This window comes from Cnephaeus nilssonii (genome assembly GCF_951640355.1).
Source record: "Cnephaeus nilssonii genome assembly, chromosome: 19".
Classification (NCBI taxonomy): Eukaryota; Metazoa; Chordata; class Mammalia; order Chiroptera; family Vespertilionidae; genus Cnephaeus; species Cnephaeus nilssonii.
The window spans coordinates 35,040,063-35,060,615 of NC_137090.1; the positions used below are offsets into that span (position 1 = coordinate 35,040,063).

The window sequence follows — 20,553 nt, forward strand, 5'->3', positions numbered from 1 at the left end:
AGAGAGAAACATGGATTTTTTTATTTGTTTGTTTCAACCATCCATGCATTCACTGGTTGAGTCTTGAATGTGCCCTGAGGATTGAACCTGCACCCTTGGCGTATTGGGATGACGCTCTAACCAACTGAACCACCCAGACAGGGCCAGACTTTAGGTTGTGTGTTTTTTTAAATCCTTACCTGAGGATATGTTTTTATTGATTTTAGAGAGGGGCTAGGGGAGGGAGGGAGGGAGGGAGGGAGAGAGAGAGAGAGAGAGAGAGAGAGAGAGAGAGAGAGAGAGAGAGAGAAACATTTATCAATTGCTTCCCACATGCACCCCAACTGGAGATTGAACCCACAACCCTTTGGTGCATGGGATGACCCTCCAACTGAGCCACACCGGCTGGGGAGATTTTAGGTTTTAATGCAAGCACAAGTCTCTTCCAGTCAAGTCAAGTCACCTGACAACAGGGGATAACATGAATAGGTAAGGGAGGTAATTTGTAATGTCAAAAAATACTTCTTTATTTTATAAAGCATTTAAAGAAAGCTCTCAAGTACACGTAAAAATGGGACCTGATATGTAAAAATTCTAAACATGTTCTTTTTAAGGAAGTATGCCTATTTTACAAAGTACAACAGGAACTTTTTCAGGAACATAAAACATGCCAAATGTTTGTAACATTGTCCACAGAACTAAGTTTTTCTTCTTGAAAAAGTTAGCTGTACAGAAATCGCTCACTGGCCACTGCCTTGCCAGAGTGAGTTAGTAGAAAAGAAAACAAACAGATTCTGCCTGCTCTTCATTCAAATGTTTCAGTACGAACCGTGTTCCAAACACTCTGCTTCCTGAGGAGCTTCTGCCAAGCATCTTCAGGGCTATTCATTTCCTGGTGATAACGCTGTGGCAGCCCGAGGGCACTTCTGGGGCAAGGCCAGGGTGAGCAAGCTCTCAAAGCAGTGTGGGCCTGGCATTCCTTCCCTCTAACTCATCTGCCCCACTTGGTCACCAGCGGTGATTCAGCCACCGGGGTTCAGACCCAGGGCGACTCCAGCCTTCTTACCGGGCGAGGTCGAGACCATTGCTACACGTCCAGGTAGAAGAGAGTTATCACCCCTACCTCTGTCTTTTTAAAAATGTATTTAAGATTTTTAATTGATTTTTGACAGGAAGGGAGAGGGAGAAAAAGAGACACATTGATATGAGAGAGCTAAACATTGATAGGCTGCCTCTTGCACTCCCCCTACTGGGGATTGAGCCTGCAACCCAGGCTTGTGCCCTGACTGGGAATCAAATCAGAGACCTTTTCGGTGGGCGAGAGACACCCAAACAACTGAGCCACACCAGCTAGGGCCCTACTTCTGTCTCTTAAGTTTGAGACCACAGCGGTAATGCCCATATCCTCAGTATCTTCTGAAGTTTTTCCCCTTCTCTGTACTTAGGTAGTCTGTATTTCATTTGCCAGCTTGGGGAGGTCTGGTAGAAAATAAAAAGTCATCTCCTTTCAGGCTTGCTAATCAACAGAACTCAGGAGGCACACGTGATACAAAGTCATTGCTACAAGCCCGGTTTTATTAGTATTTGGACAGTGGGTCTGCCAAGAGTATAGAATGAAAGCCAGGCAATAAGGCCTAGAAAACTGGCAGGAAACAAATTTAGAATTGCCATCCTGGGGAGAGATTGCCCGACCATAAAACAGCCCCATATTTCTTCCTCTTTTCATAATTTATACTCTACCCGTTTTAACAAAGGATTTGAGGAAGCCAGATACCATAAATGAAACTGTCTCTAGAGGTAAGGAGCCTCCCTGATTTCTTGCTTTATAATTATTTTTCAATTATAATACAACTACTGAGAGTTTAAGTTCCCACTGGTGTGGTATACAACATTCATGACTACTAGAAACCATAGGCATGTCCCAAGGAAACAGACTCCCATCATTTAGGGAGGTGGCGCCTAGCCAAAACCCCAGGCCGACATCCAGATGCCTGCAGATCAGCTAAAATCCTTTAAAGGGCTTAGGCTCTCCAGATACTAGTTTTAAGTCTTTTATGGGAACTGGGAGTTTTTACTGAAGGGCAGTTAACAATTTCAAGAAACATTCATCACAATAGGTGAGCATCCCTCCCATTGCAATGCTTTCCAAGTCCTCCCCACGCCTCCGGCCCCAGGCTTGTGGCAGTCAGGCAAGTCCTGCATTCCCTGGCGCCAGCTCAGTGGCAACAGAACCTCTTTGGCTCACCCATGGCTCCTTTCCCGTGGGCCAAAGCCCCCTTGGGACCCTACACTGAAGGCCCCTCAGGTGCGGGCGGCAAGTCCAATAAACAGGATTTCATCTTCTGTAGCTCCTGGATCTCGTCATTCCAAGGGCCATAGTGCACCAGTAGAACCTTTTCTGCCTTTTGTATTGTTTTCAGAGCTTCGGGTATGGCAAACCTGAACCAAAGGAGGGGAGGGGAGTGAATCCACTCATTCAATCAAGCAAACATTAATTGAGGGCCTACTCACACCCTGTGAGGAACATTAAGATCATTTTGTCCTCAAGGATCTTACGATCTAGAAGGGCAGATAAGACAACTTTCACAAACACACTTGCAGGGCAGAGTTGGAGAACAAAGTAATAATAATAGTAAAAAGCATAAAGAGTCTAGGATCCTGAGAGATAGGCAAATCTCAAAGCATTAATCTGATATTTACCCCAAGGTTTACTCAGGATAATCAAGTCCACCCATGACATAAGTCTGCAGCCCCTTTCTCTCTCTCGGGCCACATGGACTGCCTCTGAGCCTCGGGAATCAGGACTACCCACCACTCAGAAGCTGGGTAATTCTTGGCTGTAGGGACTGTCCTGTGCATACACAGGATGTTTAGCAGCAACTCTGAGTCATGACAATGCAGACTGTCTCCAGACACTGCCAAATGCCTGCTGGGAAATTACTCCTGGTTGGAAACAGCTGCTTTACAAAGAATGGGACTGGGGAGAAGGAAGAGCCCCTGGAGCTGAGGGTGTGGAGAATGAGCCGGGGGGAGGTGAGAGTAACCGGGGAGGCCTGAGAAGAACGGCTATGTCGTGGGTGGGGGACTGCATGGCAGTTCTCCCTAGGAAACTCCCTCAGAGCTAAGAGCTACCCCCCAGATCTCTCAGGAGAAAATTATGAAACTTAATCAGCAAAGCAGAAGGATAGGATCTTTCCTAATGGGGAAATAAAGAAGTTGCAACATGCTGAAAAGCACCACATGAAAAAAGTAATCCCTGGAAGAGCCCAATAAAAGCTAGAACACTATGTGGGCTGGCCAAGTGCTAGGAAGCAAGAGAGACTTACCCATTGAAAAAGATTTGGGCCAGTTTGAAGAGCTCATGGCCCATTTCAACACTGGATGGCCCGTGGCGAACCTCAACCACTCGGAGACTCTTCTGCAGGTGGGTAGCGGACTTTTGCCAGTCCCCTGTAAAGAAATAAAAATCTGGATCCAGAAAAGAACCACAATCAACTGTGGATGAACATTTTTGGGGTCAGGAAAGCTAAATGGAAGGGAGAGCAGCCTCAGTTGAAAGTCTAAGAGATAACGAACCAGATGAGGCTCTAGGGTCATGGCCAAACGCACCAGGCCAACTTGTTCCCTGGAGCAGAAAATAAAGACACATGCCGTACCTAAAGCAGCATAGGCCTGGGCCAGGGCATCCTCGATTTCTCCCACCAGGCTGTGTTCCGCGGACAGGAAGCTCTCAGCATCATGCTGGCACCCCAACAGCAGCTGAATGGCTCGCTCTGTCAACTCAAAGGAAAGGGACCTCATTAAAGACACCAACCCAGCCCTAGACACGCGAACCCAGCTCTTAAATGTTATATTAGCTGGGCTAAATGTGGAAACCCCACCTTGTCTCCTTGTGACCCACAATGTTTGTTCCAATAAAGCTGCTGTTCTCTCTTTTTACAAAATACATTTTTATTGATTTCAGAGAGGAAGGGAGGAGAGATACAAACATCAATGATAAGAGAGAATCAATGACTGGCTGCCTCCTGCAGGCCCCACACTGGGAATTGAGCCCACAACCCTGGCATGTGTCCTGACAGGGAATCGGGAATCGAACCGTGACCTCCTGGTTCATAGGTCAATGCTCAACCACTGAGCCATGCCGGCCGGGCAAGCTGTTGTTCTCTTATGTTTTCTCTTTCAGTAGAAAAAGGTTTGGGGTGAGGCCTCCCCACATTTACTCTGGGTTTCCAACTTCAGTTTGAAGTGGGATAACACATTCCACTTATGGTCATTGTTTCTCTTGACTCAGAAATCTAAGCTGAAGGTCAACTTTCATAAACTAGGGTAAATAAATTCCCAGGACGTGGAGCTCTAAGGCAGAGTTTTCGAGGGTAATGAGGAGTTCCACAACTCCCTCTCTGAAAAAAGCAGGATACTTACACCCACCAGGCACGGGCCCCACTGGTCTTAGAACAGAGATGAGGCTCTGGTGAGGGCAGAACAATTTCTCCAGGAAATTAGGTCACTGGGGCCTGGAATTAAAATGACACCGAACCTCTGGAATACACGCAAAGATCATGGGTATCAGGGATAACCCTTTAGTTGTCATGGGATACCTGAACTTAGCCTTCTGATGCCTAAGAGAACTGCAGCTTAAATCCTCTGGCCCTTTTTCCAGGACCACACAAATTGAACTGGTTAGGTTTTGGTCTCCTTGGCCTACACAGCCACCTTGTGGCTGGCATGGGGATAATTAAGTGCAATTTTTCAATCATTACTGAGTATCCTTGAGTCATCTCAGAATGAAGAAAAAGGAAGGGACCCAGACTCACCTAGTTTGCCATTCCTGAGAAGCTTTTGGGCCTTCCCGACCTGCTGCTGAAGGTCCTGGAACTGAGACACTAGGTGGTCCCTGCTGGCCGATTCCGTACAGGAGGCGCTGCCACAGCTCAGCACATCACCTCCCTGTGGGAGTCAGCTTTGTCTTTATCCCTGTACCAGAGTTGGTTAGCAAGACTGCATGTGCTTACAGTATAGGATCACACCATCATAGCGTCTGACCGATGGGGGAGAGACTCCTGCAATAATACACCGTGACCGAAGCCTGACTGAATTGGGTTGGACAGCAGCAATTCTAATGAAAGTGGTGACCGATCCCTGCAACACGCCCCCTCCCCACCAAGATATAATTTTTACAACCAAAATTAAATTGGTGCAGTCCACAATTTCTTTCCATCTTGATAGCCCCTCTCTCATGTCTCTTTGGGGCCAGCACTTTGGATGATAGACACATCTCTAGTAGTTATACAAAAGCCGTAAGAAAACCAATAGGAAAAGGTGCTAGGTGAGGCCTCCCGACATTTGACCTTGGGTTTGTAACTTCAGCTTTCCAACACAAGCCACTTTCCACGTCTACATTCCACTTCCTGCTCCCCTAACAATGCCTAATTCTCTGGCGGAGGAGAAAATCTCAGAGGTGAACACTTGCTATTTTTTTAGATGCCAGTATAGATGCCCACATTTGGCAACAGCAACCTGACCTCTCCCCGGGACCCTCTCCCACCCTCCCACAGTCAGTGCCCGGTAGCTGAGGGTTGTGCATGGAGCTCCGACTGGCCCTTCCTCTGGCCCAAATGGCTGGGGGAAAATCAGTTGACTCTGATTTTCCTCCAGCCACAGGAATCGGGTCAATGAAACTCAAAGAAATTTTTGCCCAGACCTCTGTTAGACCAGCGCATCTGGTCGTCTTGCCACCACCAGAGGGAAGTCTGTCTGAGGATGGGCGAACAGAGACAACGGAGGCACAGAGAAAAAGTGGGTCTTGGTGACATTACTAAGCCCCTGGATTAAGATGTATCTGATGTGCCTCTACCCTGGGACTTTTTAGTGATTTACTTGAGCAAATAAATTCCCAGTGTCCCCTCCCGCCCCTTAGGCCAGTTTAGGTGGGATTTTCTGTTATTTGCTCTTGCAAATCTTTTCCTTGTAAGATTACTAAATTCGATCTTTCACTGTGGTTCCTGGGGGGTGGGTATGGGGTGGGTGATCAGTGTGTGGGGAGGATGCCCTGAAAGGGAAGAGAGTACTGCTCTGGGCACCTGTAAGCCCCGATGGCTTCCTCGAAAAGTTTTACGGCCTTGGGGCTGGATAACGGGCCTCCAGGAGAAGTCGAGAAGAGGGAGACCAACCTGCATGAGCTCTCCGCAGCTGTGACAGCGGAACGCTTCCCACCTGGGCCCTGCGGCCACTCTGCGCTTTCCGTCCTGACAAGCCAGGCAGGTGCAGTCAAAGAAATACTGCGACCTCAGCTTCCGCTGCCTCTCAGCAACACCCATCCTGCTCTCGTGAGGCCCTGCAGGGAGATCACACGGGGCCAACGTTTAAAGCAAGAGAGAGGCACTGCTTTATTATTATTATTATTATTATTACTATTACTATTTTTTGAGAGAGGCACCACTTTAAAAACTTTGGCTTAGCAGAGGGTCTGGTCAATTATTCATCATGTGACAGGTCCCCTTTACTCAAACATTTGTGGGACTAGATATAGAAATAAGCCTCCAACTTGTGGGGACAGGGGGAAAAAGCCAAAAAGTTGTTTCCAGCCCATTTTCAGAACAGAAAGTTAATGGGGATGAAGCAGTGACATACACGACAGTTTAGACACAACGGTGCCCAGTCGGAAGGCCCCCACCTTGCCTGAGTACGCACTGTTTCTTCCAGGAAACAAGCATTGGCCAGGTGAAGACACCTGCCCAGCGGCTTGCTAATCCCTTTTCTGCGGGACCAGGGGACAGGAGAGAGGAGGGCTGGCTCACCGTAGCAGTGGAGAATCTCCTGCCCTTTCCCAATCTGCTGTGAGGCCCGGATGGTGGCCACCGTGCTAACGAAGGACACACTGGTGTTGGGGCTGCAGGAATGGTTCAGGAGGCTGACAACGGGGAAGATGCCTGTGGCAAGGCGGACCTGCCTGCTGTCGGTAATGATGCTCTCTTTAGATCCTGAAAGTCCGAGAGGAAAAATGAAAAATGTGTCAGGACATTAGTCCTGGCCTCGCCATCCGTTTCTCAGAAGATGAGCTGGGCAATTGGGCCTGACGCCCATCTGAGTCACAGCTCCACAGCCGGATCCAATATCAATCAGATGGAACATGACTCATTCACAGCGAACTCTGGTCCCCAGGAAGCGGAGCAAATGAACACATGAAAAGTCCACCGGAATCCTGGGATCTAACCATCGTGTCTCAGTACCGCAAAAAGCCCAAAGATTAGAGTTTATAAAAAAACAATAAAAAAGGAATTATCAGTAGGGAGCTGTCTAGGTGGACACCTCCATGACGTTCATGAGAACACAGAAACTAGAGGACCTGCTGAGTTTATTTCCCAAAGATTTTTATAGTCCAGTGCTTTTGTTTAACTGGTCTTTGGTTTGCTAAGTCTAATTGGTTAATAGCACAAGTAACCTAATTACTATCTGAAACTAAACAGGCTTATAATCTATTTTTAAAAAGCCATAGTTCTGATGCTCTCCTGTTCATTCTGCCCTATGTCCCAACTTTATGGGACATCGGTCAGCAGATCTCACTGAAAAAACATTCTGGACTAAGTCTATTCAAGATAGCCTCATGTCCCAAATAATGTATTTTTTTCTTAACAATGTCTTCTTTGAAACACAGTTAACCAGCAATTTAACTACCTGGCTGAAGATTAGGAAGGAAAGGAGGAAAAGGGCCTCTGAGCAGGGGGGCTATTTCTGTACCGAAGCCCATGCACTTCTATTCCCCTGCGAGTCTTTGTACTCTCCAGCAGGCCCTACTTGCTCTTATTTTAGCCACAGTCCTGACTGGCTTAGTTATTCAGTTTCTCAGCCCGCAACAGCCCAGAAACAGAGAACTGATAAGAGGCAGGTTTTGACAACGACCAAAGAGACAGGTGACAGACTGGAGGAGGAGGCAGGGAACTTATACGAGAATAACAGCCGTAGGGCAAACAGAAACACCGCACCACTGGAGTTTTACTACAACGGCACCGTGCACTTCCCTGGAGGCTGACTGACAGCACACCTGCGTGGGCTTCTGTACCAGCCCCAGATATCTCAGGAACAGGCACAACATACAGGGAAGCCGGGCATCCAGGAAAGGCCTTACATTGTGCTCAGTGGCCTTGGTTTAAGTACGAGGAAATCATATTTCCAACAAAACTGGTTGCCATATGAAAGATATTGGTACTTAAAGGAAAACTTTCAGTTTTCTGGAAAACGGAAAAATCGTTAGATAATTGTGGCATCACGGTGCATGCCAGGAATCTCAACATACCCATTTCCAAAGCCTAGGTACAAATGTAATGAAAAGAGAAAATATCATGAACCATCACGTGAAAGAGTTCTGGAAAGGAACACATGGAATAGAGGAATAATGTCTCTCTGCAGGCCACCCCATTATGTGTTGCTATGGAGGACAAGAATAGGACAAATAAAATTCACTGAGAATCCAAATGATTCCATTTCAGTAAACAATTTTACCGATTGTATTGAAATCTTTCATGAGCTTCTCCTAAGTGCTTAATGAACTCTCGTTTCCCCTCCTCCCCCTCGGTCCAATGCCTCCCTCCTGGTGTACGTGCTAATGAGCAGTGAAAATGCTAAAAGGTAGGCAGCAGGAAGGAGCAGTACAGGGCATGAGCAGTTTGTGGTCTGAATAATCAGCCTCTGCATAATTAAAAGTTGACTTGCATTCCCAACTACTGATGACTGGCAATCTATATTAGAACAGCTGCTAAGACTTTCCCAGAAAACATGATCACAATACAACGAGTAATGTCAGCTTCATGAATTATTTATAGGTTATCTTCTAACAGAAGTAGGCCCAGGAACTGGGTGGGGTGAGTATTTATGTCAGAGTTGAGTCTCTCTAATTATTTCTAAAAAATTAAGTATTGATTTAAAAAAATTAGTCAATATTTTGTATTAGTCATCTCTCAGTAGATAATAGAAAGTGAGAATATGTATGTACCTTATCAACCAAATAGAATATGTGACATTTTGTGCATAAAAGAAAAAAGGAGAGAGAATGATTTTTTATTTTACCCTTACCTTGCTAATATCCCTATATTTATTTTTATTATTATTTCTTAAAGAATAGTATATTGAGCCTGGCTGATGTAGCTCTGTGGTTGAGTGTTGAGCCAGGAACCAAGAGCCACTGGTTTGATTCCCGCTCAGGGCACATGCCCAGGTTGCAACTCAATCCCCTGTGGGGGGCGTGCAGAAGGCAGCCGATAGATGATATTTCTCTCTCATCGATGTTTCTATCTCTCTCTCCCTCTCCCTTTCTCTCTAAAATCAATAAACATATACATCCTATATAATAAAAGGCTAATATGCAAATAGACTGAACTTCAGAAAAACCAGAACAACCCGTCACTGAGTGTGCTGACCACCAGGGGGCGTGTGAGGAACATGGCAGATGTTGGCGGTGGTGGGATAGTGGAGCAGGCGAGCGGGGCGCCAGACCAAGGCGGGGCGCCGGTCGCTGTCATTGGGGCAAGCCTCTGGTGATTACTGAAAATTCTTTGGAAATATCGATCAAACCATCAAACCTCAGAGAGAAGGTAGGGAAGGGTGGGGGTAAGGGGGAGAGATCAACCAAAGGACTTGTATGCATGAATATAAGCCTAACCAATGAACACAGACAACAGGGGGGTGAGGGCATGAGTGGGGGGATATAAGGGGTTAATAGGGGAATAAGGACACATATGTAACACCTTAATCCAGGGGTCCTCAAACTTTTTAAACAGGGGGCCAGTTCACTGTTCCTCAGACCGTTGGAGGGCCGGACTATAGTTTAAAAAAAACTATGAACAAATTCCTATGCACACTGCACATATCTTATTTTGAAGTAAAAAAACAAAACGGCAAAAACACCGCATGTGGCCCGCGGGCTGTAGTTTGAGGACGCCTGCCTTAATCAATAAAGAAATTAAAAAAAAGAAAATATAATTCTTTGCTCTCTTGTGCCACGGTCCCGCCTGGCGCTTGCACCTACTGCCTGCGCCGGCCCCACCTGCACCACAGCTGGTGCTGGAGCCGCTGCTCACACCTGCTGCCGGTGCCCAACACCAGTCCCAATCACTCAGCGTCATCAGCGGGTTCGAGTGGTGGCTGCCGGCCCTGATCGCCCCTGAGGGCTTCTCTACCTCCCCCTGCTCCTGAGGGGCGATCGGGGCAGCAGCCACCACTCGCACCTGCTGACAGTGCTGGCCCTGCTCGCACCTGTTGCTGGTGCTGGCTCCAATCACTCCGCGTTGTCAGCACGTGGGAGTGGTGGCGGCAGTGGGAGCGGCGGGAGCAGGGCTGCGACAGACAGGGGATTGGGGCCACAGTGGGAGAGGCTGGGGCGGGGGCGCGGAGGATGGGCCGAGACCTGCCCCTGTGCCTACCGCAGCCTCGAGGCCCACAGTTCCTTTCAAGGTGCAAGAATTCATGCACTGGGCCCCTAGTGTATATATAAAAAAGAAGTAATCAAGGATCCCAATTGAAAGTAGATTCCCTGGTTGTTAAAGAGTGGAAACAAAGGGCAGTGAATTGACCTAAATCTATATAGAACCTCATTAAGCCTTGTTATGAAGTTAATTCAGCTACATCACCAATGCGCCATTCCCACTGAGGTAGAACCACACATACCAAAGTCTAGAATATCATCAATGGTCAGTTCTCACCCTTCAGTACCAAAGAGAGGTTTCTGAGAAACTTTGATTAGATAGGATTTATGCAAAGATAAAAACATACATTTTTGTAGGTTTTTATCCAAGTCTATTCTAGTTAACACTTTAATCCTTCTTCTGTGCTACTAATGGAACAGCTGCTAATGAAATTCAATGAGAACACTAAATTGGGAGGTGCTGGCGGCCTGCAGACTCAAGGGTCCCAGGTTCGATTCCGGTCAAGGGCATGTACCTTGGTTGCGGGCATATCCCCAGTAGGGGGTGTGCAAGAGGCAGCTGATCGATGTTTCTCTCTCATCGATGTTTCTAACTCTCTATCCCTCTCTCTTCCTCTCTGTAAAAAATCAATAAAATATATTTTAAAAAAAATTGGGAGGTGCTAGAACCCCAAAGAAATAATAAAAAGGGATATAATAAGATTAGAAATATGAGTAGACTAAAACAAAATTTGATTGACTTAAAAAATGAAAGTGAACATTGCTGGTGGGCATGTAACCAGTCCAACTTTCCTGGAGAGCAATTTGGCAATATGTATCAAGTGCCTAAAAATGTTCATATGAAACATATTTGAGCCCTGGACAGGCGGCTCAATTAGTGGAGTGTCACCCTGGGCACCAAAAGGTCACTGGTTCGATTCCTGGTCACAGCACATACCTAGGTTGTGGGTTCGATCCCCAGTAGGGGGTGTGAAGGAGGTAGCTGATCAATGTTTTTTTCTCTCTCTTCCTCTCCCTTCTTCTCTAAAACCAATAAAAAACATATTTTTAAAAAAGAGTTGGTTACTTTCTGCCATTATAATCTGGAAGCCCATATATTATTTTTTATATTCAGAAAAATAAAACAAAATGTAAACAATACTTTTTAAAATGCTAGTGAATGTACCCAAGGGAAAAATATAATTCTGGGAAAATACTCAAAAGATGTATTTTAGAAGGTAGCAATGGCTCAAAGAAGCAAAAGAAGGCAGAGAAGAAAATGGAGTCTAGCTTGCAATGTGATTTTGTAGTAACATGGGATGAAGCCAGTGCTATTATTGGATGTCCTACATGTGCTACAGGACGGGGAAGAGAGTCTTACCCCAAAACACCTCTAGTGAAACACCTATATACCACATAACTTGACAGCTAAACTAAAATTAAAGATAAGACTCTATAAACGAAAGGTTGACAAAATTCTATATTACCTAATATGAGATCAAAGAGCTCAGCCACATTTAATACTAATCTGTCTATAAAATTCAGAAAAATGTAATGAACTGATTAAATCGAAAGACATTATCTGCTAAAATGGAGATCATATGATGGAAGTACTGGAAATAGCATTTCTTTTGTAATAATAGGTCTGTTGTCAGTACATTCATATTAGAGATGTCAGTTATGATGCTGGGCACATCCAACCTCCCCATCCACCTTAAACAGGCTGGTTCATTAAAGCAGGGCTGGGCTGGTCTGTGTCTAGAAGTGGCTCCTAGGTTCTTGGCCACCTGACCAGTGGGCAGCCCAAACACAGGCCGGCCAACAGCTGATGTTAGCATTGTGTGAAAAGTTGTGCTCGGCCGGATTCCTCTCTTGGAAATTTAAAACAAGAGAATAAGAAAATTTGTCCATTGGAAAGAGAGGAGACAGAGTATCCGAGTCACATGAGTGAGCTAAGACTCTGATACCTTAACTACAGGCCCCGTTCTTTCTGCAGTCTTCTTTAACGATAGTTTCAGTTTTCCTTCACAATAAAAAATAGAGTAATAGGGTTTTTAACTTTAAAGTATTTTTATAAACAAACATGTCATCTTCACAACTCTCAAAAGTTGTGTGGGTTTAAACTCCCTCCCCGCCCCTCTTCCCCCCTTTAAAGATGAGAAAACGGAGGCAGAGTGAGATCAAATCATTTGTTAAGTTCACATAGCTTCTCAATGGCATAATCATGATCATACAAGACCACTGTGTTTTCCCATGAAACTACCTGAGGTTTTTTTTATAGTTCTTTCTCCCCAAACAGCTACATCAAGGACAATACTGTGCCTGGCCGGAGGGGCTCAGTTGGTTGGAAGCACTGACCCATGCACCCAAAGGTTGCTAGGTTGATTCCTGATCAGGGCACATATCTGGGTTTCAGGTTCGATCCCTCGTCGGGGTGCATGTGGAAGGCAACTGATCGACCGCCACCCCTCCACCCCTCCACCCCCCTGCTCCTGCTTGGCTTCCCTTCTCCTAGCATGTCCTCGGGTGAGGATTGGGGGGGAAAAAAAAAGAACAATATAGTGAGCAGAAAAGTTTCCCTTACCTGTTTGCTGTATGGTAGTTATTGCCTGAGCATTACACTGTAGCTGTAACATGTGTCTCAGCATGGCCACTCCCCAACCATGCAACTCTGGACGCATCGCAGGAACCACTGCAGCTTTGGGCTGAGAGGATTTCAGACTTGTTGTGCGGGTCTGCAAACTGGCTGCTTCCAGCTGCCTGCACAGTGCAGCAACACTGAGCGCGCAGAGGAATTTGTGCTCTGGGCCATGATTTTGAGTGTGGGGCAAAAGGTGCAAGACAGCATTATAATTACTTCCATACTTCCCGTTAACATCACATCCAGGAATCGGGGGCTCAACTGTTCCGCCATTTTTCTCACTCTCCCCTCCCAGGTCGTGACTGAGTGTTTGCACCAGATTCTTGCTTTCAGGCGAACAGATGTCCCGGTTACTGATCTCATCACCAAGCTTCCTTGTGACTTTGCCAACATCCTCACATCTAGCTAAGAGGGTTGCCCTCAGGGCAACGTGGCAAAAGACCCCCAGTGTGAGAAGCAGCCCGCCTAGAGGACACTCTACCCTATGGTAGAGATCCCAGGCCTGCTGCATACACTCCTGGCTGCAATACTTGGCATAGCTGCATCCGTCACAGGGAACCGTGGCCAAAGTGTGCTTCAAACACCGGTGACAGCAGAGGTCCCCATTGGTAACTCTGGTATCCCACTTGCTCTCCAGGCCGGCACGTAGCGGTGGCATTTCTCCTGGGTTGAGGACACTCACGAATGCATCCTCTTTCACCAGGAGCTCTCCGGGGAGAATATCCTTTGTGGCGATCAGACTGCGGCCTTTTAAAGGGTCTGTGCATAAAGTGACAGATGATGATGCACAGGCAATCTGTTCACTCTCTTCCCTTAGGTTCATATCCTCAAAGTCGGTGGTTAGAGCTGCTGGGAAGGTTCCTGTGGGGGTCTCCTGTTCTTGTACCTTCATTTTTAGACGACGGAAGGTACTCTGCAGAATTTGGAACTGGGAAGCTGCTAGGGTTTGTCTGTCAGTGAAATTACTTTCAAGATCACGGATGATCTGGCTTGCCTCCTGTAGTCTCCCCAGAGTCACCAGACACTCTGCCTTACGTAACATCATCTTGAGTTGCAATCTTTCTGGATACCCATGCATCTGTGCTCTGGTGATGTCTTTAAGACATGTCTGAAAACAGAAAGGAAATCCCAAAATGATCCTTGGTCCCTACTCTTCAATATCTACTGAGAGTCTTAACAAAAATCTAGAGGAAAATGGAAGATTATTAAAAAGGGAGCAACGGCAAGCATGTGCTTCTTTCTTTAAATCATATTCTACCATGTGATCTTTTGAGTGATTAGGAATCCATGCTAAAGAGATTATATTGAACCACCTTATTAAATATTTCTGTTTTTCAAGGAAAATAGTCTTACATGCCGAAACCGGTTTGGCTCAGTGGATAGAGCATCGGCCTGCGGACTGAAGGGTCCCAGGTTTGATTCCGGTCAAGGGCATGTACCTTGGTTGCGGGCACATCCCCAGTGGGGGGTGTGCAAGAGGCAGCTGATCGATGTTTCTCTCTCATCGATGTTTCTAACTCTCTATCCCTCTCTCTTCCTCTCTGTAAAAAATCAATAAAATATATTTAAAAAAGAAAATAGTCTTACAGATAGAAGAATTATAGTATGGTGATCAAGAGGGCAGGGCCTGCATTCCAGTACGAACTCTGCTTTTTAGTAGCTGTATGGTCTGTGCAAGTGACTTAATTTCTCAATGTCTTAGTCTTCTCATCTGAAAAATAGGGGAAATAATCTCTCTCTCTCATAGGGCTGAAATAAGGATAAAAATAAGGTAATCTATCTAAAGTGCTGAAATGAGTGCCTAGAACATTGTATGTGCTCAATACATGGTAACCATTACTATAAGAACGGAAATAGAAATAACCAATACAGCCGAAACCGGTTTGGCTCAGTGGATAGAGCGTCGGCCTGCGGACTGAAGGGTCCCAGGTTCGATTCCGGTCAGGGGCATGTACCTTGGTTGATGGCACATCCCCAGTGGGGGTTGTGCAAGAGGCAGCTGATCGATGTTTCTCTATCATCGATGTTTCTAACTCTCTATCCCTCTCTCTTCCTCTCTGTGAAAAATCAATAAAATATATTTAAAAAAAAAAGAAAGAAAGAAATAACCAATACAGGGAAGTTAAAAAGGGTTAAATGTTTCACAAGTTCTTCCAATCACTGTCTTCAGTAGTCCAGGACTTCCTTGTTTACGACCCAGAGTCTTGCTCTTCTTTTTTAGTCCAAAGGGCAATAAGTGTAAACTTGTAATTACTAAAATCACTCTTATTCTAGTGCATAATTTAAATTTCTGTGTAATTCTGAAATGGATGTACCAAAGTGGTAATTTAGAGCTTATCCTTGGACCTCAAGTACGGAATGAGAAGAAACCCACCCCCACCCAGAGCCCACCCCCTCACTGATATACACAGGCATTTTGGTGCCACTTTTATTTTTTCCACTCAAAATGCATATTAAAAGTGAGCTATGACTCATACAACTTAATAAAAGGAAGTTAAACAACCCAATAAAAAAATGGGCAACTGACCTAAATAGATACTTTTCGAAAGAAGACAGAAGGAAGGCCAAGAGACATATGAAAACCTGCTCAAAGTCACTAATCATCTGAGAGATGCAAATCAAAACACAATGCGGTACCATCTCACACCTGTCAGAATGGCTATCATCAACAAATCAACAAACGACAAGTGCTGGCGAGGATGCAGAGAAAAAGGAACCCTCGTGCACTGCTGGTGGGAATGCAGACTGGTGCAGCCACTGTGGAGAACAGTATGGAGTTTCCTCAAAAAACTAAAAATGGAACTCCCATTTGACCCAGTGATCCCAATTCTAGGAATATATCCCAAGAAACTAGAAACACGAATCAGAAAGGATATATGCACCCCTATGTTCATAGCAGCACAATTCACCATAGCTAAGATTTGGAAACAGCCTAAGTGCCCATCAGCAGATGAGTGGATTAGAAAACTGTTGTACACGTACACAATGGAATACTATGCTGTGGGGAAAAAGAAGGAGTTCTTACCATTTGCAACAACATGGATGGAGCTGGAGAGCATTATGCTAAGTGAAATAAGTCAGGAAGAGAAAGATAAATATCACATGAACTCACTCATTTATAAAATATAATGAACAACATAAAATGATGAACAAAAACAGATCCAGAGAGAAACCAAGATGGCCACATAGGTAAACACCTAAACTGCTGCCTCGTACAACAATTTCAAAACTACAGTTAAAAGACAAAACAGACATCATCCAGAACCACAGGAAGGCTGGCTGAGTGGAAATTCTACAACTAGAAGGAAAGAGAAAAGCACACTGAGACTCATAGGAGCTGCAGGAGGCAGAGGTACAGAGGCACGCACGCGGAGAGGGCTGGCAACTGAGTACGCGGCTGGCTATCTCAATTGGGGGGGGCGGGGACAAAAGTTCGCGACTGCTCTGAACTCCAGTTCCGGGCGAGACTCTGGGAACCCAGACTCATACGGGGAGAAACCGGACTGTCTGGCAGTGGGTGAAACTGGAGGGCAGCTTTCTCTCAGAGGTGCTGGCAGCGATTACCGCGGGACACTGAGACCCAGGGGCCTCTTAGGGCAGGGCTGATGGGAAGCCATTGCTGTTTGCTCCGCCCTGAGACTCCACCCCATCCAAGTTGAGCGCAGAGGCTTTTGCATATGAATGGCCTGGTCCTTTGAATTCTAAACTTACCTAACAAACTGCAGCTGAGTCAGTGAGACCCAGAGTATCCAAAAGAAGGCCCAAGGCCCCACAGCAGCTTGCATTGCTTCACAGCTGGGCCTCATCTGGGCACCTCCAAAACCCAAACAAAGAAGAGGAATCTGCAGATCTCTCCATAGCTCCAGCTGGGTGGCCCCAGGCAGAGGCTAAATTAGCACCTCCTTGGAGATCCAAGAGCCAGTGTACCCAGGCATCAGAGTGGGACCATCCAGATTACAACTCCTCAGATCCATAAGGGACACACTCAGGGGGCAGACTCAGTGAGCACCAAAGCCCCACTGAAGCAAGTCTTGTCTCATAAGGGTGTCTCCAGCACAGAAATTCTCCCATCGTAGACACAGCTAATCCTCACAGCCAATTGGCCTGGAGGTCAATTCCTCCCAGTGATACCAACAACAATCAAGGCTTAACTACAACAAGACTGTGCACACAGCCCACAAAGGGGTGCACCAAGAGTGTCCACCTCAGGTAACTGGGGAGGCTGAGCCACTGGGCCCTATAGGACACCTAGCACACAAAGCCACTCTATCAACTCAGGGAAGCAGCCAAAATGTGGAGACAAAGAAACAGGTCACAAATGAAAGAAATGGAGGAAAGCAAACGACTGGATATAGAGTTCAAAACCACGGTTATAAGGTTTTTCAAGAATTTTTAGAAAAGGCCGATAAAGTTAGCAAGACCCTCGAGGATATGAAAAAGGACCAACTAGAAATTAAGCACACACTAACTGAAATAAAAAAAATAATATACAATAATATACAGAGATCAAATAGCAGACTAGAGGATCGCAAGAATCAAGTCAAAGATTTGAAATACAAAGAAGCAAAAAACACCCAACTGGAAAAGCAAAAAAAAAAAAAAAAAAGAATCCAAAAATATGAAGATAGTGTAAGGAGCCTCTGGGACAACTTCAAGCTACCAACATCCGAATTATGGGGGTGCCAGAAGAAGAGAGAGAACAAGATACTGAAAAACTATTTGAAGAAATAATGACAGAAAACTTCCCCTACCTGGTGAAAGAAATAGACTTACAAGTCCAGGAAGCGCAGAGAACCCCAAACAAAAGGAATCCAAAGACAACCACACCAAGACACATCATAATTAAAATGCCAAGAGCAAAAGACAAAGAGAGAATATTAAAAGCAGCAAGAGAAAAAGAGTTAGTTACCTACAAGGGAGCACCCATATGATTGTCAGCTGATTTCTCAACAGAAACTATGCAGGCCAGACAGCAGTGGCAAGAAATATTCAAAGTGATGAATAGCAAGAACCTACAACCAAGATTACTCTACCCAGCAAAGCTATCACTCAGAATTAAAGGTCAGATAAAGAGCTTCACAGGTAAGAAAAAGCTAAAGGAGTTCATCACCACCAAAACAGTATTATATGAAATGCTGAAAGGTATTCTTTAAGAAGAGGAAGAAGAAGAAAAATGTAAAGATAAAAATTATGAACAACAAATACATATCTATCAACAAGTGAACCTAAAAATCAAGTGAATAAAAAATCTGATGAACAGTATTAACTGGTGAATATAATAGAATCAGGGGCATAGAAAGGGAGTGGACTGACAATTCTCGGGGGAAAAGGGGAGTGGGGGGTGCAGGAAGAGACTGGACAAAAATTGTACACCTATGGATGAGGACAGTGAGGGGGGTAAGGGCAGAGGGTGGGGTGGGAACCGGGTGGAGGGGAGCTATGGGGGGAAAAAAGAGGAATAATTGTAATAATCTGAACAATAGAGATTTATTAAAAAAAAAAACAACAAACAGATCCAGAGGCAGAGAAACATCAATCAGAACCTCAAACCTCAGGGAAGGTAGGGGAGGGTGGGGGTAAGGGGGAGAGACCAACCAAAGGACTTATATGCATGCATATAAGCCTAATCAATGGACACAGACAACAGGGGGGTAAGGGCATGAATGGGGGGAGTTGGGGGGTAATGGGGGAATAAGGACACATATGTAATAACACAATCAATAAAGAAATTAAAAAAAAGCGAGCTATGTTATTGCAGGAATCATCTTGAATACACTCTACTTTTTTTTTTTTTTAAACACACAAGTAAATAGTTTGCAAACACTTGGAACCTGAAGTATTATTAGCAACTTATCTCACAGCTGATCTCAACACTGAGAACTGCTGACCCACTGGATATAGTCCAATATCCTGTGGAATGTGGCATGATCTCTTATCAACCACCACTATCTCACATAATCACGTCTGACAGGTAAAATGAATCAGGAGAAAAAACAAGTTTGGGAGGAGATCAATTTGCTTCCAATTCAACTAATTGCAGCATGGCTCAATTTTATTTTTATTTATTTATTTTTAAATAGAATTTTATTGTTTTCAGAGAGAGGAAAGGAGAGAGAGAGATAGAAACACCAATGATGAGAATCATTGATTGGCTACCTCTTGCATGCCCCCTACGGGGGATCAAGGCCGCAACCAGGGCATGTGTCCTGACCAGGAATTGAACCGTGTCCTCCTGGTTCATAGGTCCATGCTCAACCACTGAGCCACGCTGGCCAGGCTCAATTTTAGTGTTCTAAGGCAGAAGCAGAGACAAAGGTCTAGTCCTCCAGCAAACCTCCTCCAGATCCTCTCCAATCACACCAGGCATCCTAATACTCACTTCATACTGGCCCAGGCGGAAGAGGGCTGCAGAGCGATTGGCGTAACACAACGAAATGTCCTCAGTGTTTGGCCTTGAATGCGATACTCCCTGCAAAACAATGAACCAGTTAAAGGTATAAATGGGGAATAGCATCTTTAAACTATTTTGTTTTCAGATAATAGGGGCTCTACTATTAAAGACTGGGTGCAATTAGGAAATTTTACTGGATTTCTTTGTGCTTCACCTGCTTCAGCTTCATTTCTAACTAGTTTTGAGCAAAGCTGCGAAGGGCAAGTGAAGAAATAAATACTCAAAGCACTTTGAAGGTAACAGCATCAGACACAGCTTCTTCAGGCACAAACAATACTAAAGGTAAATGAAAAGTGAGGAGCATAATCCTACACATAACAAAGAGTGAGTGGCACAAATAGAAATTCACAAAAGAAGCAGCACTAATGATATATGGGAAACAAATGGGTAATTCATAGAGAGATAGCCAAATATATGGAAATGAAAGCAGAGAAGGGCCATGTTTGTTCTACCACCAAGGATTAATAATAAAATGGTCGCATCTCAAAGCACTGGAGAAAAGATGGGAATTATTCAGTAAAAAGTATTGGGGAAAACAGGTAGCCACTGAGGAAAAATAAAATTGGTTCTCTATATATGATAAGACTTTCAATAGGATAAATTCCAAATGAATCAAAATCTTAATGTAAAAAGCGAAACTATAAGAGCACTGGAGGAAACCACAGAAATAGTCTAACGGGATGCTGCAGTGAGGAATACCTTTCTAATTATGACACCAAACCCAGAAGTCATAAAAGGTTAATAAATTTGACCACATAAAAATAACAAATTTCTTTACAGTAAAAACCGATAAAAGCAATATCAAAAGACAAACACTGAACGGGAAAAATATATCTGCAACTCATATTACAGACAAAGGGCTCATTTCTTTACTTTATGAACAGTTCCTACAGATCAATAAGATGACAACCAAAAACTCAATCGGAAAATAAGTAAATTATATGAACAGTTCTAATGGGAAATATAAATGGCTCTTAAATATATAAAAAATACTCAACCTCATTCATAATCAGCAAAATGCAAATTAAAACTTTACTGAGATTCCATTTTTTACCTATCAGTTTGGCAAAGAAAAATAAAATTGCT

General features: G+C 44.8%; 1 protein-coding gene across 2 annotated transcripts in view; it reads right to left on the minus strand.

Moving 5' to 3' along the window:
* Positions 1–418: 418 nt before the first annotated feature.
* SMYD4 (SET and MYND domain containing 4) overlaps positions 419–20,553 on the minus strand; it is a 30,125-nt gene continuing 9,990 nt past the window's right edge. Inside the window, exons 4-11 of one of the 2 annotated variants that reach the window (XM_079798623.1) lie at positions 19,396–19,485; positions 12,960–14,124; positions 6,777–6,959; positions 6,150–6,313; positions 4,794–4,926; positions 3,636–3,752; positions 3,306–3,429; positions 419–2,418 (exon numbers count right to left, since the gene is read on the minus strand). In XM_079798623.1, coding sequence (XP_079654749.1) covers positions 2,265–2,418; positions 3,306–3,429; positions 3,636–3,752; positions 4,794–4,926; positions 6,150–6,313; positions 6,777–6,959; positions 12,960–14,124; positions 19,396–19,485 — 2,130 coding nt within the window. In that variant the 3' untranslated portion in view covers positions 419–2,264. Of the gene's footprint in view, positions 2,419–3,305; positions 3,430–3,635; positions 3,753–3,813; positions 4,494–4,793; positions 4,927–6,149; positions 6,314–6,776; positions 6,960–12,959; positions 14,125–19,395; positions 19,486–20,553 lie in introns of those variants that run through there. The other variant, XM_079798624.1, reaches the window with a different exon arrangement.